This window comes from Trachinotus anak, unplaced genomic scaffold, assembly GCF_046630095.1.
Source record: "Trachinotus anak isolate AG129_WGS33_773 ecotype Australia unplaced genomic scaffold, CSIRO_AGI_Tana_v1 ptg000003l, whole genome shotgun sequence".
Lineage (NCBI taxonomy): Eukaryota > Metazoa > Chordata > Actinopteri > Carangiformes > Carangidae > Trachinotus > Trachinotus anak.
Window position 1 is genome coordinate 6,997,327 of NW_027273854.1, and position 23,304 is coordinate 7,020,630.

The window sequence follows — 23,304 nt, forward strand, 5'->3', positions numbered from 1 at the left end:
TCCCCTGAGACAAACAAGAATTTAACAAGGCTAAAATGTATTTGCATCCCCAGAAGTAACACCCTCAAAACAGAGGCACCCTAAAAGACTTTTTGTCAAACATGAGAGAAAATATTAATGTGCTCCTGAAAGTAAACACAGAAATCCTTCCATAAAAGAACCTTTTTCTGGGCTGTCTGCTGTCTGGTGTAGTAAATACAACTGTCACTCAGCACATTTAAGCATGATGTAAGTATGGCAGCTGTGGCCATTAAGCGTGTGTCAAATGAAAACACGCTTAAGGCACTCTGAACTGGTCATAGCTGGTATTTATATGGTAAGCAAATGGAATATTCACCATGAAAATGAGCTTTTCTAACTGAAGAAATAGCTCAGCTTTTGTGCACATATGATACTGGGAGATAAATATCTCATAAATGATAGCTCGCATGGCAGGTGAACTATTTTAGCTTTTTTTTTTTTTCCTCCCAGCAGACTGTATGAATTGAGCAATCTCTGCCAGCTAAAGCACAATTTGGATTAGTAAAAGCCCCACTGATAGGTCAGCTTAGCCCGTAATGGAGCAGCTTAGGCCTTGTCTGCATGATTATAACATTCTCAGCAGCCTATTTCCTTGCATCCAGATGTTACAGCACAAACATCTCTGCCTTGCAATAAGCCCAACACAAATTTAGATCACACGGACATAAAATTATGCGCCATTTGAAAATATCTTCGCTTATATGATGTCTTTTGACAAGAGATCTAATTGCAACTTTAATGCTGATCCTAATAAATTTCCAAGTAATGTCTTGTAGCTGTAAAACATTCCAAGCAATACTCATTTCTCAATAATGCGCCACAATCAATTTATTGTACAAGTTATTATCTTGGACATGATTTTGCTGTTTTATCTGTTTGCTGAATCAAAGCATCATAATGTCAACTTCAACACCATTTTAAACTACATTAGACACAGCAGACATTTCAGCTGTGACACTTCACTTACAAATGCCGGCATATGAAGGATGCTGTTTAGTGAACTGATATTTAGCAGCTCAGTCATTTTGTACACTTTTTGTATTTAGATAGCCATGAAAACTAGTTCTTCTCAACCTCAAACTTCTCAAACCTTGAAGTAGAAATGTATTTAAACTATTCATGTTGCTTATGTCCTTTACTGTAAATTAGAGCTTCCTCTACATGAAACACACTGAAGATAAGGGGAATTTCATTTATCACCCATGTGATAAAAGAAACTACTTCACCACACTCACCTATGCCAAGGATTCAAGAGTGTATTGTTAATATTTGTACATTGTGATTCTAAGCATCATTCTCAGCACAATCAATAAGGTGGTACAACAGACCAAGACAAGGTTAAAGGTTTTAAAAGGTTCATAAGTGGTGTTGTCAATGATGGGAATCTGTTGAAAGGGAGATTACTTGAAAAATCAATAGTTTTTTTTTTTTCTTTCTTTCAAATGACAGTCCAAATGTTTGCTGTGTGTTTAGTCATTTTCAAAGTCTGGCTGAAGATGTCCCCCAGGCTCCTCTGATAACAGGATTTATTCTCAGGACTTTTACCATATCGTTTACAATTCAGACACCTTCACTGTTAACATTAAAAGATGAGTTCTCACAAAAAGTGTACCATACTATTTTCTCATCAACCTGCCCCCATCATATTAGTCAGGGAATTAATCTGTCCTCATTTCTTACTGGAAAATGCTTTTTCTGCAAGTTTTATGTACAACTTTCAAACATTGAGAGAGACCTTATGAGCATTGCATGCAGGCAGCTACACTACAGGAACGCCTGCGGCGCCATGAATGCAGATCTAGGAACAATAGATGGATTCAAAGTAAAATTGTTTGACACTGGTATTATCCTGCACAAGCTCATCTACGCGGTTTGTGGTCATTTCCTTGCATTTTTTTTTTTGTATTAGAGATGTATGTTATATACACTTTTTTAGGTGTCCTTGGCCTCAAGGGGTGAGTTGAGTTTGTTCTATTTCGTCTTTCACCAATGAGAAACAACACTGTCGGCCACTTGCTTGAATGTTTAAAGGAACTATCTGTAAGTCTTGCAATTGCTATTTATAGCTAACATCAGAATTAATAGTTGTTTACTTACCAGTCTAGAAGAAACATTTTGAGTTCAGCATCAAACTTCATTCCTTTACTCGCCAAGAGCTGTCTCCACAGGTGGAAAGCAACACCAATCATGTCCCTTTCATGTCTTTTCTTCTAATGAAGTTAACATGCTAACCAGCTAGCCCCAGCCCATCTTGTCACTTTATGATAGTGACTGAGTGTAGCCTCCATTCTGGCCTGTTGAGAGGTTGTATTATAACCTCTTGTCTTTTAAACACAAAGATGGCCGAAGCGCTAGTCAAGCAACTATCAGCAGGCGGCAGAGAAACTTACAAGTAGCCCTATTAACACAACAGGTCTCAAATGGGTTTCAATTCAAGCTACAAATGGGTTGACAAAGCTACACAAAAACGAATGTGTTGATTTATTAGTTGGTCCTGATCTGTGCAGACAAATTAACCTGAATTCAAAAAGCTCCTGGTGCTGCTAAAATTAACACTGATCAGTTTCATCCCAGTGTCAGTTTTACCACATTTTAGCCTTTCCCCATATCTACTGAGGACCCATTTCCATCTCCTTTCTCCTCTAACGCCTCAGCCAACATTAATATTTTACAGTGAGTGGTGGGGTGGGCCAACCTGCCCAGATGACCTGCCACAGCAGCTGAAAAGAATTTAACTTGTGGCACAGAATTTGATTGGTATTTAAGGTGCCTTTGCAGCACACTACACACCTTTGTGCATTTTGTGTGTATTAAGCATATGTGAGAGATCTTTGTGCAAAAGCATAGACGCAGGGAGCTGTTAAATCTATCATACAAAGGTAATAGATACACTTTATTTCATGCCTCCCTCTTTTTTATTTTCTTTTATCTTTTTGTCTGTAGTGAGGCACATTCTCAAGCAAACATATGTGGGAGATATTCCTTCGTGTAGGACTATATATAAAATACCCAGAGCCCACAGACGATATTTAAAGGGATTAATGCACACCTGCAGTGCTCAGCGAGGATGGCATTACCAAGAATAATAACCTGACAATTTACTGACAGCGCCTCCATGCTGTGTAGTAACTTATCACACATGATTCATGCCGTGTTTGGAATCTTATACAGTGTTCAGAAAGGGTCATCAGTGCATTATCATACATATGGTGGTGGATTGTCTGAAATCATCTAAGATCACACACACACCGGTCAGCTGCCAAACTCACCTGACTCTGAGCCCACCTCAAGAGAGAGAAAATCACATTTGTCACATTTAGTTGCTGACCAGATGCAGCGGTGAACTGCTGATAAACCACCTCACATACATTTTGCTTTTTAACACTCATTTGAAATCCTTTCGTCTTGTGCCAGCATTTAAACAGCAGGATCAATACACATTCCACTGCTATTCCATGTCAGTGTGCTGCTGCTGCTGCTGCTGCTGCACATGTGCCCGTTATAACAGGGGGTCAAACATGAGTCACAATGCATTGGTTGCACTTGTGGTGATGGGAGAAGCTGCTGCAGTGGAAATATAGAAGAATTACGATCCAATGACTTTTATTCAGTTATTAGTCCACTATTGATCTTCATTAAATCACCTCAGTAATTGAATTTAGAAAGAAAGAAAGAAAGACGGGCAGGAAGGGACACTGCAGATAATGGCTTATAGTGTTAATAATCATAATGGATGCATAACAACGAGGTAACACACACGCCATTAGTAAATCTTTCAACGCTTGGCTTTTTTTTTTTTTTTTTTTTTTTTTTTCCCAGACCAGCACTTCATAGAAGCTGGTACAGATGATCAAGACCTGACCTCGTCTTCACTGGCTCAGGAATAAAGAGAGATACATGCTAGAGGCAGTCCTCGTCACTGCTGGATTTTGGACATTTAACTACAGCGATTAGTCCACCAAGGAATTCAAATATAAAACCTGGAGCCTGGAGACCGTAGAAATGAAGACTCTTCAATCATAATGTATTCTATATTAGTTTTAATTCAAAGTTATGCTTTGGCAAGTTAGCTAAGCTGCTTAACCCCTTTTCTGCTGATCATTATAAAAACATTTTAGGGCTGCTGATGAAATGTATCTTTGTTATCTTCATTTTCCTGCACTTTTTAATTCCTGACAAAGCACAAGTCTCCCACACCATTTATCCCTGTAAAGTACCTGCTGAGCTGGAAACCGGAGCAAGGGTAAGCTCTTGTCTGTGACAGAGAGCAAAATGCAGTGAAACCATTCATTTCTATTTTAACTATCAAATTTCTCTTGTAAAACATGTTCAATCTTCTTGTGTTGAGCTTTTGATTTCAAAGCAAGGCAATGTTTGCAACTCTCAGACTAAAAGTAACTTACCAGCTAGGTTATGCTTTACAGATCTAGACTTATTCCTCTTACTAATGCTTTAAAAATGTTGGTACCCTAACAATTGCATTAAGGAATAAACGAAATGAGTAAAACCAATGACAAGTAGATAGTCAACTCAAAATCTATAGCCTCCTGTAAATGTCTGAAGGCTGATAGAATATGTAGACACCAGTGGTAATATTAATGTTCCGACGCTGACATTTCCCAACAGTTTTATGGCAGACATTACCAAATTTCTGCAATATGAGAAATGGCAAAAGTAACAAGTGTGCCTGCTGTAACATTTCCCTGATATTCATCCTGACATTTTGTGAGTCAACTTAAATTTCTGTTAAAGGAGAACATTTCTGCTGATTCTCTCAATGTTCTTCCGTCTGTATTACCTGATATATGCACTAATGTCTCGCACTGGAAATGGAAAAGAGTTTGTGAGGCCTCCCGTTTTGTGGTGTCACACTGACCTACAGCTCCATAATGAATTGGGGGGAAAAAAGGGAGAAAAAAGTGGCTGTGATATGTAATTTCTCTCAAAGGTTCACGTTCAGGTGTCAGCAGCAGTTTTTAAGCCTCTGTAGCCCCTTGTTTAGCCACACAATAATTGATGCCCTTCAGTCTTGTTATCTTGACAGATGTTGTGTCTCTGCACACATGATGCACGCGGGGTAATTGAAACTGAAAATGCCAAACGCCAGGAATGCTCTCATTTTGAAAATTACACTTGATAAATTCACACATACTGTTGAACTTTAGTTACCTCAGATGAACTTCCTTAATTCAAGCACGCTGAGTCTCATGGATATGTCATGTAATATATGAGCTTGCACGAGCCAACGCAGGAGAATTGTTGTAAAATGCTGCCATCAGACAGGTGTGGAGTTTGGTCAGCTTTATAGAAATGATTGGATCCTGAAGTACCGGCCATTTTTCTCAGGCAAGGAAATCTATCATGTTCAAACTGTCATATTAATTGGTTCTGCTTAACTGAGCCGGATCCGCAGCATTTTCAGGATGTAAATTTTAGCCTTTGACTCTGACGTATTCAGGTGTGACTTCCAATTACAGGAGACGCAGAGATGGATGAAAAACTCTTTGTTGTTTCATATGGAAGAAGGTACAACACTTAATGTTTTTAATTGATATCAACTGATATGATATTCTATGAACCGACATAGCATGTTGAGCAATGTGTAGTCCGTGTGTTTGTGCGATAATAGTTTTCTGCTCGTGCTCAGAGAAAGTGCTTCCTGCTGCAGCAGCAGCGCGGGGACCCAGCACATCACGACTGCTTGTTTTTGTAGTGGCAACATCAATAACAGAATATTGAGGGCAATTGTGATCAAATTGAATGAGTGTAGTCTGAAGTGCTCTCATCAGCTCAACCAAAGGCAAATAAACAAACACGCAAATAACAATAAAGGAAGAAAATCATCTTTCAGAGGAGTGGCAGACTGCTGTTGTGTCATCAGAGCCCAGATTATGTAAGAATGTTATTTTAGGTTTAGGGTTTGTACTGTATATTTAGGTTTGCGAGCAGAAATCAGTGCCTTTTTACAGTCTGTACTGTTAAAACTAGACACTGAAGTTGAAAACAGCAATATCCTTTAAGACTTTGATGTGAGATGAGATTGCTTCCACTCTCTCCACGGACTTTAATACAGTTAAAAATAGACTTTCAGGCTCATATACACTGTTATGGACTAATGATGCAGGGTGATGCAGCATCCCAAACATCCTCCCAGTTTCTCTCATCGCCACTTTTTATGATGTTTTTATGTCCAAAGGGCATCTGAACACAGCTTCAGATGTCAGAGCTGCAGTCTGGTGATGTGGGGAGAGAAGTACCTGGCTTGCCCACAGTTGGAAGTGGGACGGTCTTTAGGGAATCTCAGGAAGAGAGTGGGGAATAAGGTTTTGATCAGGACCAGCTGTCACTTCTGTCCTCAACTATTCTGTCAAAGCCCACAGTCCTGCAGCAGTACAAGTATAATGGGCTTATAGAGTGGGGAGGCTGTGTTGTGTTTTAATTAGTCTCACCATTTTTGTTCTTCTTGCACTGTTTGCTTGTCAGGGGAGACACCAACAATAACACTGTCGATTAATGACAGAATAATCTGGCATATATCCCAACAGCAGACTTAAAATGTAAACATTTAATTAGTGGAAAAAAATAAAGACGCCTCCAAAACCTGACCAAGTTGTTGTTGTGCCTAAACCTAACCATGCCTAACGTTACACCTACCGCTGGTACACTCTTCTGGATCCTATCCAAGGGTGGGAACAAATGCCCTAATATGGTCGTTCAGGTTGGAGGACTTGTGCACAATACATGACATCATCTTAGGCCAACTGGGCCACACCGAAAGCTGAGAGAAGACTGTTGTTATTGTTCTAACTTTGGCAAAAAGTGTAGGATCACATCCCCATCACTGATAGAGAGTGAACTGGGAAAGAGGTTGTTTTGACGGGGGCCTCCTGTCAAAGTGCTAATTTTGACTGTGGTTGTCTTTCAGAATCAAAGGCAGAAGTAGCCTGAGGTTGTCATAACTCATTGATATAAACCAGGTAGACAAAGTCTTGGAAACACTTGTCAGTATAAAGCACAGCCTCCACTACAGCCTCCAAGACAAAACCTGTCTCCTAGAAATTCCTATAAAACTACAACAGCAAATATGTTTTGATGGGAACATACTTGTGGCCAGATCATGTTTTTTTTTTTTTTACTTCTTGTTAATTTACATATTTTGCAAGTTGCAAATATGTTGATAGAGAACATATCAGTAAAGGTTCATAAACAGCATATTTTTTCTGCCAAGACAGGGTCGTCCAACATGACTGTAAAGCTGAATTTACACTTCTTTGAAACAGTTTCCACAAAGCAAAGCTGCAGGACCACTGTGTGATTGAGGAATAAATGTGTTAAGAATATGAAGGAAAGTGGATAAAAGGATATGGAGCGGTGATATGTGCGAGTGAGGAGTGTCAGGGCGAGGTGGCTTTTGTAGCAGAGCTTCATTAAATACCCAGGATCTGAATTAACATTTGTGAAAACAGAAATGCATCAGGAAGATATAATGTAACATGCTGCTGCTTCACGCTTGTTCAAGACTGGATTAGAGAATATATATTATATTATTATATGGCTTTTGCAACTGCATGTCAGTTTTCCACCTTTTTCTGACTGACAACTTGCATGAGACTAACAGAAGAGCGCATTTATAAAACAAAACAATTTAACCTTCTGTAGGTCCATGTATATTACATAACCAGATCCAGCGGATAGCTCCGAGGCAAGACAACCTGAAGGATCCTTTCACTACGCTCAGGTGAAAAGGTCAGATTGAGAGGGAGAAAAACAAAAACAAACCAAACTCTCCACTATTATTTGAGCCTGATCTGATCACTGAGAATGTCAGCGTACTCTGCGTTTGTTTTCCTCCGAAAAGTTGCACCTTCACCGTGACAAAACAATGCCTCCCACTCCATAACAGACCATCTAGGACCCTTTGCTCTGGCCTGTAGGCTTGTTTGTGTGTGTGCCAAACATGTACACATCCACTTGTTGAGAGCAGAGTGAGGAATGACTCATTTGACCAACATTTTTTTTTTGGTTTTTTTCTCCACTTCTCAGTAAATGTCTTTGTTCGTTGTGCCGCTGTAATCACGGACATGTCACTCAGGCCGTAATAATGAGTAAATATTCATTGCAGACTGACCACAGTACCTCTCACTTCAAATATCACGACAGACTGTTGCTGCTGAATAGCTGCTTGGACCCTCGACTCATATTTGCAGTCGGACTCTGAGTAGCATAACTATTCATTTTCTTTTCTACTGTCTGTCTGCACTGACAGCTTAAGGCTCTGCTTTACTGTCAAAATGTCACGTCTAAACAGCTTTTCTTCAAAACATACTTAACATTAAATTGATGATTGATTTATCTTTCAGCGTCTCCTTTATTAAACTGAAATAAAATATGTTTCCTCTGCAAATGGCAAAGATTCTAGCACCTCCGTGACAGACACATTTCTCCCTCTACTGAGACGAAACTGGCAGAACACAAAAAAAATAGACATTTCATTTATTCACACTTCAAATCATCTTATTATTATTATTTTTATTTATGTATTTATTTTATTTTTTTGATAATTATTTTGAAGATCACAGTAGTCTGCCCACATCTCTCTAAAATGTGTCTTTCCGAGGACTCAGGAGCTTGTTATGAGTGGACTCCTTTAGAATAATTGATTGTATTTGACATGACATGGAGGAAGCTTGGCGTATTGATACTCTGCAGCCGAGCCGTGATCAATCCAAATGAGAGACTGGGGGAGCTTTTATTTCTCTGCCAGAGTTTATTAGAAACAACTGAGCTTCTCTGGAGAAACTATTCCTCCAGAAACAGCTTGGACCTATTAGTATCTGGGAATGTAAATTAGTGTGATCCCTCACCTCATCATGCCTCAAAATATTCCCCATGCACTAGTTTGACAGAGCATAATGAAACATTGAGTTAAATGCCTGGGCATGTTCCAGAGCACTTTTGCAGTGGGCGGTTTGGGCAAGAGTTGTGATTATCTGTGAAGATAAGTTCCTGTCTTAACAAACACAAAAATTTGCTGTGATTTGGTACACAGCATGTTCTGAATGACAAATCAACTTTTAGAGACGACCGAGCATCCTCTGGATGTGAATTTTTTGTGGACAGGTTGTAGCACCTGTCCTTGATAGAACTGCTAAAATGTAGTTTGAAAGGTTGATCTTTTTGTGTTTTTACTTTACTTTTAAGTATTTTTTCTTACAACTTATAGAACAACTATGAGAATGGATTCAAATATTTTCAAAGCAAATTTGAACTATTTTCTGTGCAGCGAAATATCACAGACACATTTTGCACAAGTTTCTATTAGCTCTTTTTCTACTATATTTCTCAATGCAGCTGTGCTCTTGCAGGCATACCACAGTATGAGATCATAAAAAGTTTCTCCAAGTGTGAAGCACCTGCATTTTCACACTTCTGTTTGCTATGTTAATAAAGTTGTGGTCGTGTGTAAAGTAAATGTTACATGCTATGTTCTCGATCTAAGGGTAGTAAACACCAGATGGCTGGCCAGGCCTCTTTAGCGCTATGGATTTTATTCGCCTACCCACCTGAATGACCTGTGTTAAGCTGAGCAGCTGATGCAGAGAAAAAAACAAAAGTAGGAGTTAACTTGTTTACTCCAGTTCCACTAGACTGCAAGGCCAAGGGAGTCATTTGCCATGCACTGAGAAATTAACTTGTTTATCAGCATTTGGATTTTTTATTTTTATATTACCCTGCCTCGCTGTCCCACTGACATTTTAGACGTACATGATCCATGACTGATTCCCAATCAGAAGCACAATAACAGAGTATTTGCTTTGTGCACTTTCCATTGTTTTATAATTAAATGTATGATGATTAGCGTTGAGCCCAATGAGCGAAATAGCTTGTTTTGCGCACGCTTTGAAAAAGGTAACCTTGAACGTCATACATCTGTCCTGTCAATTGGACATGCTCCAAAGATGCACAGCACATTACCAGTGAGATGCTGCAGCTCATGTCCATACAGTAGGATATCGGATGTTTCAAGGTGATTCGCTGTGGTATATTTGAGCTTTTTTTTTTTTTATGACCATACATGGTGATGTTGCACCCTCAGACCACCTACTGTACTTTGGAGTTAAGTGGCAAACAGAGCTGAAGTCCTTGAAAGGTTACAAAAATCTTTAGCCATTCATTACTGTAAAGGAGGAAGTGTGGAAAGTGATGGAAAATAATGAAAACTAATACTCTTTCTAGTCACTATGCTATCTGTAGATATGTTTAATATCCCATTACAGGCCCAGAAGTAACCACAGTTCTATACTGCCAAGAGACAAACATAATCCAGAGGGAAATTACCCATCAGGAAGGCAATACTGTTACTGAGATGCAATTACCAGGCCACTTGTGAGACTTTCAGCCCAGTATCCATGGGTGCATGTGTGTGTGAGGGTGGTCGATATGTGCATAACAGCTCTTATGTTTTGCAGAGTAAATTGGATTCTTTGCAGGAGAACAGTTCATTTAGAATATGTCCAAGATGCAAATGATTGATGTGACTATATCGTTGCAGCTGTAGGTTTCTGGTGCACGGAGGCCTAATGGAAAAAATATATATATTGCAGAGAGAGGGGAATAGCTTTTATCCTAAAATTATGGTCAATTTTCTGCAACTTACTCTGCGGGTCTCCGAGAGGAATACTTTGGATTTTGGTTGGCTGTTTCATACATTCATTTCCAAGCAAATATTACTTAAATTGGAAGAAAAAAAAAAAACATCTGAGTGCTCGCATTCTGCTTGTCTTTACATTATTTCATGGAGCTCCTGAGCTTGTATTTGTTAGTAGTTCAGAAAAAAAACAAAAAAAAAAAAACAACAACAAAAAAACGGAGTGTCTCACAGAGGATTTAATGTCCCAATTTAGCACTGAATCGCATAGCCTACAAACAAAGAAAACAGCACGGATTGGAATTAACATCAGTGTAAACATTTGATAAGGATTTGCTTGAGGCAAATGCTATGCTTTATTATCGATACAAAAATAGACACTGTAGAAACAAGACTTGCTCCTGTGCGTATGATGTACTTGCCTGTGCACCGCCGTGTCCCACAACTCATTCTCTCAGACTGAGTTGAGCATAATATTTGTGGCAAAGGCAAATGGCTTCCTGTTATCCCTGAGATAAATTTCTCAAGTCGGCGACATTTCTATTGTACAACAAATTATCACCTTGAATGTGATAATTAATCACTTCTGCCTTCAATGAGCAGCCCCCTAACCTTAAATGTAGTACAGAGAGGAGAGGAGAAGTGCTGCCTGCGCCCATTGCAGGGGAAGTGCATGTGCATTAGAAATAAAACTGCCTGCACAGAGTGCGAGTCTGGCATGCATAATAAATGTATGACAAAACAATACCCCAGGCACCCCAGTATTAATGATATGCAGTGAACTCATTATTAAAGTTCCAAAACAGCTCCTGGAGTAACACAGATGGAGTCAATTAAGCAATGAGCATACTTGCTTGCCTGCCGTTTCATCTTCTTTCTTTTATCTCTTGCATATCACTCCATGGATGTAATTAGCTGTATGTTTCTCCTCACAACATAATGTCCAGTGATAATAACAGTTATTTTCACTTGTAATTTCAAATAATGTACTGCTTAATAAATGTACCAAATTTGCTTGCACTGTGTCTTTGCGTGTTTCGCTTGCACTGCAAGAGGTGCTCAGGATAATACCATACTAAGCTGCTTTTTTTTTTTTTTGTCTTCTGCTGTTTGTGTTCCCAGAGACCTGATGCCTTCGACGCTGGAGGGGCAGATCACCATGGAGAAGACACCCAGCTACTTTGTGACTAACCATGCCCCAAAGCGCATCCACTCCATGGCCAGGGACATCAAGCTTATTATTGTGGTGCGTAATCCTGTCACTAGAGCCATTTCAGACTACACACAAACTTTGTCCAAGAAACCTGAGATCCCCACCTTTGAGGTTCTGGCTTTTAAGAACCGGACGCTGGGTCTCATAGATGCTTCGTGGAGCGCTTTGCGTATAGGAATATATGCGCTCCACTTGGAGAGCTGGATGCAGTACTTCCCTCTCTCCCAAATGCACTTTGTCAGCGGAGAGAGACTCATCGTGGATCCCGCGGGTGAGATGGCCAAAGTGCAGGACTTCTTGGGACTGAAGCGGATCGTCACAGACAAACACTTTTACTTCAATAAAACGAAAGGATTCCCGTGTCTGAAGAAGCCAGAGGACAGCAGCACTCCCAGATGCCTCGGCAAGTCGAAAGGGAGAACTCACCCTAAAATAGACGCGGATGTGATTCGGCGGCTGCACAAGTTCTACAAACCCTTTAACATGATGTTCTACCAAATGACCGGCCAGAACTTTGAGTGGGAGCTGGAGGAGGACAGCGAGTCTCGTGGCTCTCAGGACTAGTGGACCGCGGGATGGCACGGCGCAGCCACACCACCAGCCTTCTCACTAAAACTACTATTGTCTCGCTTCGTCTTCAGAGAGAGTGCTTGAGCACGCCAATCAGTCATGGCTGTCTTTGCAGTGTCTGTACCCATTAGCAAAAGTTTACTGACATGCTTTTTCTCTCCCTTCAGTACTAATGTTGTTGATGATGGCAAATCATTATTGTATATACTAAACATAAAATATATTTATATTTGTGAAAAGGAGATGATTTATTCCTTTTTTGTTTTTAAAGCATAGAGTTGATCTAAAAATCATGTTGACTATGGCAATGCATGCGATGAGTTAAGTGTCCTTACCTCATGAGCCCTAAGGGTGAACTGTTTTTTCTCCCTTTACTTTCCTGCAGTTTCTTGCCCTCACACCCACTCACCAGCATTCAGTACAAAAAGATATTCTATTTCGATGGCTAAGGCCATGAAGTGCTCTGTATTATTTCTTTCAACACTGTCCTGCTGCTTTAGAAGAGAGAGAAAAATGATAGACATATAGTAAAATAATCCTTTGACACGTGCTCATCTTTTCAGTTGTCCATATTCTGAGTGGAGACAATCCTTTTTTTTTTTTTTTTTTTGTCAGTCTAAGTTTAACCAAAGTGTTCATTTTCTCAGTTTCAGTGTTCTGGTTGCTCTGCAGTCATTAATTGCCTACATATTCAGTAAGAGAGCTGATGTACAGTGGCCATCATTCAATAATTGGATTGTTTCACTGCATAGTTGAACATTAGCATACTGATGACCGTGCACTCAGTATCAGTTGGTTTTGGCATAATTTGACAAGTGAATCCATGTACTACAAATACCAAGGGTCCGCTGTGCATCTTGACGAAAAAAAACAAAAACAAACAAAAAAAAAAAAAAACGATTACCAAAACACACCCAAAATATCAGTTAACTCCTACAGCGCTTGACTGTTTGCCTCGTGACCCTCCTCTTGTCAAACGTAAATACATGTTAAAGAGGGTGAAGAACAGCAGCTGAGGACTGACCAGAGGTTTGTTCACAAACATCTGCTGCAATGCGGTCTTCTGTCGTTAGAGATTAATGGCGTGTTAAATAAACCGCTGCTGCTGGAACATTGTCAATGTCAGAGAGAATTTGCTGTCACGGAGAGAGCTACATACATGCCCAGGTAAATTACCAAGCCATTACTGTATGTGTTTAACTTGAATGAGATGATGTCTGGCAGGGAAATGTGCTGTAACCAGTGAGTTTTGCTACCAAACACTTGTGATCAGCAGGACTAACCGGGCGGATGCTTGTGATGAAAATAACAGGGTTTTTTGCTGTGAAATGCTCCTTTACTCATGCAATGAAATAACAACCTGACCCATCATCTTTTCTTCCTTTTTATTTTTTATTTTTTGGTTTTTGCATATCCCGCTGTGCGTCTGTCTGTTGTCTCTGGACTTTTCATCAATTGAGACAATCAATACAGTCAATGAGTCAATAAATACAGTCTGCTACACATCACTGGTTGCTACAGCTATGATGCATTGCTCTGTTAATCCTCCCTGTTCTCTGGCCATGGATGGTTGGATTGGTTCACTCTCTGCAGACCTCTCTGTCACCCCGGGGAGGCCAGCACCAGCAGCTACTTACACAGAGCAATTGATTCAATCAAAGTAAGCACTATACTGCCCTTTGTAGCGCCAAGCCTGAACACTTACCTCAGAGTCTCACCATCCCAGAGTCACAACTTCCACGCTGAGGCTTTTCTGTGCAGCCATCCCTTGGTGTTTTCTTCACAGTTTCTCTGTCACTCTGCACTTTTACCCACTCTTCCCCTCTCATTCTTTCTCCCTCCACACACACACACACACACACACACACACACACGTCATCCTCTGAGCCCATATGGTGTGGTGGGAAGCTGTTTCACAAAGGTGCAGCTCTCTGTATAAAGATGACTGAACTGCGAGCAAGACATGCTAATCATACAGTTAGGAAAAAAAACTCTATCATAATTTATTTATTCACAATTTTCCCCAAGTTTTGGAACATGCATAATCCACCCTCTTAACCAGACAGGTCCTCCGACTCAGTGTAGAGATGCAAGAAAGAAAATCCACAGAAGACACCCTACAGTGTTACTAGGACAGATGAAGATTCTATTTTCCATCTCTGAATATGCACTTGTGCTGTCATTTGCATTTGCAGGATCACACGCACGAGGGAATTCCTCTCCAAAGTTAAAACTTGGATCCCACCTCTCATTAACAGAGACGTACACACACCTTTTTTTCTTTTTTAGCCTACCTCTTGCTTGTTTCAGGTGCAGGTGGAGTACTGTGATAGATCCTGCGAGAGTTACGACACATGAAAGACATGCTAAACTGTCCTTCATGTGTTACTCCCGGCGGGGGTCACGCTGTGTTCTGCGGTTCATCAGTGTTTGCAGCAACAAGCGAAGACGACTGCGATGATGAATGAGCATCGCCTGCTCATCAAACTGTCACTGTCGCTTTTTAGGTGCCATCATTTCAAAATGCAGCACAAATTCATATTTGTCAGTCTTATGTGGCAATTTGGCTGAGCTCAAACAGTAATTCATGGCGTGAAAGGGCTACCTGTGTGGAGCTGGGAATGACTCGCTCTTGTAGCTTTTGTGTTTATTTTTGGTAGAAGGGCTGTAATTTGTGTATAAGAGGTGCTTCAATGTGATGCATGTCACTGTTATCTTATATGAGCTGTACTACTGAAGGGAATAATGAAATGTTACAGCAAAAAACAAAAAAAAAAGCACAGTTTGAACCAAACCAGTGTGAATAATGTTCACGCTGGAGGCATGAATGTTTGCACAAAACCTTAAGAAGTGATGAAGTCTTCATCACTACCTACTAATTGTTTTTTCACTTCATTTGAGTGAAAGATTAACTGCTGTGTAAAGAAGCAAAATGGTGTCAACTCCAACGACTAACTTTGCACTACACCACTCTAAATTAGTCTCTAATGCAGTCGCTAAATGTCTTCATTTTATTGACATGCAAATCCTTGAAAAAAACTGTTTTAGCAATGGTTTTAAATTGTACAAAAAAAAAAAAAAAAACACAAAAAAATGTGTGTTTGTCATTGTTAACATACAGTAATGGTTTATCAACAGCTGTGAATCACTGCAGAACAAATATGCACAAAATGGAATAAGCTGAAAATGAGATGCAACTGTACACTCTCCCTACGCGCTCATCTATTTTCATCCACAATGAAATCATTCATTTATCCACACTGCAATTGTATCTGCATGGAAATGTTCCCAAGGTGGCTTAGTCACTCATTGAATCTAGCTGCTACCCATGCACCAGAATCTTATTGATCACCAAATTAAGGATTAAGCTCAATCCCCTCCTCGCTTAGTGCAGTCATCTTTTTTTTTCTGCAGTTTTTCAATATCTTTGTCTTCAGGTGTAAGGAGGGGTGAGAGGGGTCAGAAAATGAGCACAATGCATCCAGTTGGTTGCCAGGGACAACCTGCACATTGAAGACAGAGCATATTGAGATTCACAACCCAAACATAAGCATCTAGCTCTCCTGTTTCTTCAGCAAAAGTCCTCGCTTCCACATTTGCTAAGTTTTCCATGAATCTTCAATTTATTCAAGCGTTGCCCTGCTATGTGGAATAATTAAATCATTTTAGAAAACGTATACATTTACACATGGTTCCTACATCCTCAGATGAACTCAGTTCCTCCCGTCTCTACAGACCAGAGTCACTAACAGAAGTAATCATTTCATCTGATGCTGTTTCCTGAATCAGGAACTTCCTCTTCAACCACCTCAGGAGAGGAAAAGTATCCTCTCATAAATCTTGACTCCCAGTCCATTTTCTGCTCTGTGCTGTGAGGGTGATTTTCCATCTAGCCTATACTCTCTGAGACCTGCCTCATCTCGCACAAAGTCCTGTGAGAAGTTTTCTTTGATGGCTGCAACATTTGAGTCATCTTGTGTGTTTTTGTGCAAATGCCCACCCGTGGCTCTCGTACTCTATAATCTTTCCAATCAGTACAATTACAAATTCTGATGTGATGAAGACAAAGTGTTCAACAATGACTAAGACGTAACAGTTTGATTCAAAGTCATTTTCAAGAAATACAAGTTGCCTCATTATTAAAAACAAGTATTTGTTAGTCAGCTTTTTTTTTTTTTTCTTTTACCCCCCTCGTGTTGTTTACTATTAATTCAGTTTTCTCTGTTGTCTTAATTAATGAGATGCTGTGTGTTCATTGCAGGTATTGTGGGGTGTTTAAAGGCCTGCTTGAGCAAAGATAATTTCAGAAGGAAAAAAAATAAAAAAATGTCACTCAGCGTCAGTGCGCACAGCTATCATCTAATCACTAATTAAACAGTAATCACTGAAAGATAAACATGTTGATAATGTAGACCAATAAATTAGGCATACATAATTAATGTATGTTTAATGAAAACGGCAGAAAATCACATTGGCTCCTCAAACTGTGCTATAATAATGTGCAATAATCCAGTTGCCACTGAATTATATTAACCCAGTAGTTTCCCCCCTGCAACCTCCTTCTTTATTAACACTTACAATAACAACAGCTCTCTCTCTCTCTCTTTCTCTCACATACACACACACACACACACACACACACACAGGTGCTAGTTCTGCTGCTTTAAGTTCCCTCTTTTTAAGTGTGTAGCAGCTGTGAATTGGCCATTAAGACAATTCTCCTGCTTGACTGGGTAAAGTTGGCATTTTCCTTCTTAAGGACCCAGAGCTCAACTGGTAAATTAGTGTGAGTAAGTCACACATGTGCAAGTCACAAGCAAGTCTCAAGTCTTAACCTTCAAGTCTAAAGGAAATCCAAGTTACTGTGCTGAGAATCATGCCAAGCCAATAAATGATGCAAGATAAGTCGGGTCAAGCAAGTTAAAATCAAGGAACACATAATTCCGATGATCTACCCAGGTTTCCACGTTTAAATCAGTTTATTTTCAATATTAATGAAAAGCCTGCTCACCGCTTATAAGTCTTTCTAATATTTGACATTTTGTGGTGTTTAATAACAAGCCAGCGTGTCAATCTGCAGAGTCAGATGGCAGCATGTGAAACAAATGGTCACAATTTGTCACAGTGTTCCTCTGATGTGGCTGCCGTGCTGTGGTAAGTGTATGGTCTCATTTCCGGTTGCCGGCGCGTCTGTGTTACTGGTAGCCTTTTTCCAACAGTTCATTTTGCTATATGCTTCATTACATTACCCACTGTACATTTACAAGCTCTCATAGCTCTCACCTTTTAGAGGCCCCCACAGTTGTTTACACGCTATTCAAATGTGCTAGTTACTTTAGCTTAGCAGTTAGCAATGGCTCTCTCTCCCTCTCACTCTCCTAGTTTAGCTACTCCTCTGCCACTTTTAGCGACAACTGGTACATGTAATGAATGTAGTTTATTTGCCGTAATGGAGGAGAGGCTCAGTGAAATTGAAGTATGGATCCACACCGTGGGAACCCAATTGTTAGCTGCTTTAGTCAGAATTGATATTTCCATTGAATAAATCATTTGTTGACATATAAACACATATGAAATGTCAGATGGGAATTAGGATGATTAGCATAACACATCTTAAATTTAAAATGAGATTTCTAGCTAGCCTTTCACCAGCTACTAAGTTAGCTTAAATTACACATTTATGTATCTTTCTTTGTGTGTACTGTGGTGACGGATGGAGTTGGAGGTTGTGGTGGTCATGTCACTGCAGAGCTTGCATACCACCACTTTCTTCTTACTACCGTCACTGACAATACGATCCTTGAATCGAAATTGTATCCCTTTTGGATGAGCCCCCTCCATGATGGCTGCCTCGTGTGTTGGTCTTTGCTGGTTCCAAAAACAAAATGTAACTTCTCGATATCTAGAAAAATGCAAATATTAAATTTAAAAAAGCCAAATCCTTTCCAGTCATATGTTGCCTTTATATCGATATTTATGTAGGTATGTATGTATGAAATGTAAAACTTATTAACACATTGACAAGCTTTTGTTTTTTTGCAACAGAATTTAAATGTTTGATAGTAAAATGATGTTAAAATCTTCTACATAACCAGAGGGGAAAATGTATGTGTATTATTAGGATATGTAGGATATTATTTAATTATTTAGAGTAAGAAACTTATCAAGGTTTCAATTGATTTACTTTGAAAAGCCTCCCCAGACTAATTATAGATTTATTTATTTATTTTTAACAATTTAAAATTATTACACATCTGACTGAGTTCCTCATGTGCTAATGGTCACCAGAAAGAATATGTTTGACACTCATGAGGATGAAGAAAAATAATATGGAAAACAAATGAAATGGGGTGCCATGCTATTGATCGTTATTGCTTCCATGGAGTAAGAATCAGTTCTGTTTTTGCACTCAAAGAGGAAATAGTTGACAGTGCCCATCCTCTGAAGAAACCATGAGGTAATTGATACCTTCACGTGCAGCTGCATGTGACTTGGACATGCAAACAAAAGCATAAAAAACATGAAACTAAATATTCCTCTCACTCTGTGGGGGAAAATTAAAGATTTCTACTTCTCCAGCCTCTTGGTACTTGGTTCCGGTCCTCCAGGGCCAGTGACCTGCAGGTGTGTGATCCTCCTTGACAGTTAACAAGCCACACCTGGTCTGTATCTACTTGGCACCAAGTGCGGCACATTAACTATCAAGGAGGAGGATCAAAGGAGGATCAAAAACCTGGAGGACACCAGCCCTCGAGGAGCAGAATTGAGTAGTCTAGGCTTCAGGCCAAAACAGGGGCTCGTCAAGACACTCAGCACTACACTGACAGGAGAGCTCATCTAAGGTGGTCCTCTGTCGTCACAGTTGAGGCCCTTTGTACAGCAGAGTAGAAGCATCAAGCAATAGAGCCTTGTCTTTCAAGGTGTTGAGAAAATATAAGGGCACTACAGAAACTGAGGTGAACTTAAAGGCTTGGCACCAGACAGCCATGGAAAATTTAGTGTGTGCTGTCTGTTTATTTTCACATTGACTGCGAAAGTTAAAGACCTTCTCGGACAGGATTAGTTCCCTGGACGATAAATTAATAAATGATTATTTTTGTAAGATATTCAAATTAAAATGTTGCAAAAATCATTGAAGTGAGAGAAGAAATCATCCAAATTGCATGATTGAGCATTTTTATTCATTTAACCATTTTTTTAAAAATTCAATTAAATTTTTTTTATTCTGATAATGATGCCTGTCCTCAGCAGGCAGTTTGAATAGGCCTGAGGCATATATGTCATGGTTGGATCCAGTCAGATTCTTATCCAGAAGCCAAGCCTCAGTGTTAATGAACAGAGACGGGTACTTCAGAGTTGGCTGAAATACAGCAATGTATTTGTGAGCTGTGGTGCTGGAAAATCCAAGCCAGAGGACAAACAAGTAAACATCACTGTCATAAAATAGTGCATTTTGAAGCTGCTGTGCTTAAAAACAGCCCAGATACCATATTAACAGTCTCATGAAAGTCTTCATTAACAAACAAAGATTAGTGGTGTGGATGCTGAATCCTTACTAAAACCATCAGCAGTGTGGTTTGAGTGATTGTTGAAATTTTACTGATGTAAAAACATCAGCAGCTCCAGTTTCTGAGGAAGAAATTGGGACATTTCTTCTATGAAATTAGGATCTGTAGTTCAGTACTGAAAAAATGGGAAACATTTGCATAACTCGTGTCATTCAAAGTTCTAAAAAGAAACAAAACAAATCCTCAAATGAACCAGATGTAATATTAGTTTTAAGGTTTCAGACAGAAGATCCCTCCAGAGACAGAAGCAGGCAACAAAAAGTTTTAATCATGTTTCTGTCACTGAAGTTTTAGAAAAATTTAAAGATTTTGAAGTAGAGGATAAATATTAAAACAAAAGCAAGAAAATAGTGTTGATCGAAATGAGAAAAAAAAAACGTAGAATTTTCAGTCTTTTAATATTGACTATTACAGTCATGCATTCATTTAATTTTAACATAACAACAAAAACTATGATTTTTAGGCAAACAAATGACACTAAGCTGAAAAACCGTCACAAATCCACCACGGGACTTAACATCTCTCTGACCTTTCTTCTGTTTTCAGCTCTCTGTTTTGCACCACATCACCTTTTCTCTCTTTAAAAGCTGTGTATTATGATCACTCACTTCGTTTTCCTCCTCTCTGTCTGCTCCCGTCTCACAGCGTCACCACAGCTCAGCTGCTGCTCTGCCTCACTGTCTGCACTGTCTTACATCATTTACATAAATACACACAATGAGATGAGATGCCGTGGAAGACACTAGACTACAGTGTTGATCTCCACATACATCATTACGAACTACACTGCACCTTTTTTACATATGAATGTTTTCAGTGAATCAGAAAAATGAAGCCGTGGCGACAGACACACTAAAAATACAGCACAGTAAAATAACAGCACAGTCGGATGTAAATCTTAAGGCTTAGTATGTAACATTGGTTGTGTTACTCCAACTGTCACACTAGTGAGTGTGAGCTGCTGAAAATGAACAAGCTCACTGAATGTGATTATCTAATAATGAAATATTGAGGACATCATGAGTCCACTCTGCATACACCAAAAAGAAAATGTCATATTTTACGTGTTAAGTGTTAATATTTCAAACCATGAAATACACTTACAAAGTCGTACCAAATTCCAAAGATCTTTCCAGAAAAATTACAGTGAATCTATCATGAAGACTGACGTGCTGTGTCTGGGCCTGCTCAGAAATACATTGCTGCTGGAGAAACACAGAATCCTTTTTTTTTTTTTTTTTTTTTTTTTTTTTTTTTTTTATTCTATATTATTGAACTAAAAAGTAACCAGGTTGTATGTGAAATCCCTACAGTCACTCAAATCCCCAAATTCCTCAGAAGAGATTTGAGATTGGTGAAGTCTGTGAGATTTCTTTTTTTTTTTTTTTTTCTCTCTCTCTTTTGAAAGGGTGGTGGTGGGGGGTCCGCAGCCCTATCCCTGTCAAACATTTAGTTTAGGTTTACAATCTCATGAAAACTGTAAAGCACATTCCAGCTATGGGCTAATACTGTTATGAAATTTCATTTCTGTTGCAGATTCAGTTTAACTGCTTAACTTTGAAGTGCTGTTCAAACGAAGAATTGATACATGAATCAGCCCAACTCCAGAGCCCTCTCTAAGTACTGTCTGATTCCCTGCCAATTAATGACCCAGTACAGTTTTCTGCAGAGACATATTTCATTTGTATGAATCACTCCTGAAATTACTGCGGGGACCTGCTGATAGTTTAGCTCTTTAAGACTGCACAAACAGGCCAGTCCAAAAAAAAATAATATCTTGAATCAAAAATCAAAGGTTTTACAATGAACTGCTCTTTCCTTCAAATTTTTTTGACATTTAGACTTAAAAAATATGCTATTTTTTATATATCGGGGGTCAGTGAAATCCTTTTTTAAAATGTGAAGCAATAAAGGACATTTCATTCCAACCTTAACAGTTCCTTTATTGGATGTGACCTCCCAACAGTTGAGGATCACTCAGTGCAGGCCATCTGGTCAAGGGCTTCACCAACAAATGCATTATTTTTCAAATCAATACCTCCACATCCCAGACAGTGCTGCTTTTGAACGAAGACTAATTTCGTTATCAATCCATGCAGGTAATGATCTCATTAATTCACTGTTGATTCATTTTCAGCTGAGTGGATATTAACCTTTTGCCAGTAATCATTAATTTTCTGTGGGAGAGGTGTGGTATGTTGTGATTGGAGGCACATAAACAAAACAATTAACATTCGAGGTCTTTCATGATGTCCAGCAGTCTTCTTACACTCAAATGATCGATTCATTGATCCTCCTCCACCACCAGAACTGCTCTAATCTCTCACCTCACGCGGGGTATGATTTTGCCCCGGACGTGACGAGGGGGATTATTTGTGTTGTTTTGTGTGGCCATGCATGTATTTTGGGGACGATTATCATGCTCTGAATACTCATAGCTTTGCAGCAGGCAATGAGGGATTACTGTGCAGCACCTGGTCACTGCTTCACACTTTACCTCTGGCTAAATGCACTAAACACTAAGGACCAGTATGATTGATCATTTAAACATTTTAATTGGATTATAGTCTACAGGAAATGATCTCTTCTTTATATATGATCATGTTTAAGTAGACCAGTCTTGGGCTATTGGCTACATCTGTTTTGATGGTAATTTCCCATTAGTTTCCCCACATTAATTCCTTAATTCTAATTAGAGTTATTATAAGAAACAAACAGTCATTTACCTCCTGAGAAAACTTCTTCCATATGCTGGAAGAAGTTTTAAATGTTGGAACAGGAGTTTTAAAAAGACTAACCTATCGATCACTCATAAAGCTCCCTCTTTAAGTTCCACAACAAAGTTCGTGTTTATCTGAAAAGTTGACACCAGCTCCCTTTTTTAGTATTTTATGTTGAGCTTTTGCAACTCAGCCCAGTAATCCACTAAAGACTCCTTTTACTCCTGAAATTGCATTCAAGTTCTGCCAAGCTGATGTTCACCGTCATCACATCTGTGTCTGCACTTTTTGGCTTGTACATGCAAGTGATTTCTAAAGTGATGGTAATTACAGTTGCCAAAGTCACTAAAATGACTTTTCTAAAAATGTCTTTTCTGTTCACATCTCTCCCTGACAAGTCAGTTCGCTCTGAAATACTCAGATGTCCATGATCGAGTGAATACAAGCTCATGCTGTAACTAAACCTGCATTTGATTATTGGATAACATGCTGCATACCACTGAGAAATACAGTTACTGTTTTTGTGATGATGGGTTTCCACACCACAATATCACACTCATTCAT

General features: G+C 39.3%; 1 protein-coding gene and 1 long non-coding RNA gene across 2 annotated transcripts in view; one reads left to right on the forward strand and one right to left on the reverse strand.

Annotated features, from left to right (window-relative positions):
- Nucleotides 1-13,002, forward strand: part of hs3st4 (heparan sulfate (glucosamine) 3-O-sulfotransferase 4) — a 76,744-nt gene extending 63,742 nt beyond the window's left edge. Inside the window, exon 2 of the mRNA XM_071470533.1 lies at nucleotides 11,792-13,002. Within this exon, the coding sequence (XP_071326634.1) occupies nucleotides 11,792-12,446 (655 nt within the window). The 3' untranslated portion in view covers nucleotides 12,447-13,002. The remainder of the gene's footprint in view (nucleotides 1-11,791) is intronic.
- Nucleotides 13,003-13,870: 868 nt separating this feature from the next.
- On the reverse strand, nucleotides 13,871-14,880 carry LOC139613717 (uncharacterized). Its single transcript, XR_011686812.1, has 3 exons — nucleotides 14,747-14,880; nucleotides 14,158-14,290; nucleotides 13,871-14,081 (listed from the first exon to the last, which is right to left on the reverse strand). It is a non-coding gene; the product is annotated as an uncharacterized lncRNA (long non-coding RNA).
- Nucleotides 14,881-23,304: the final 8,424 nt, after the last annotated feature.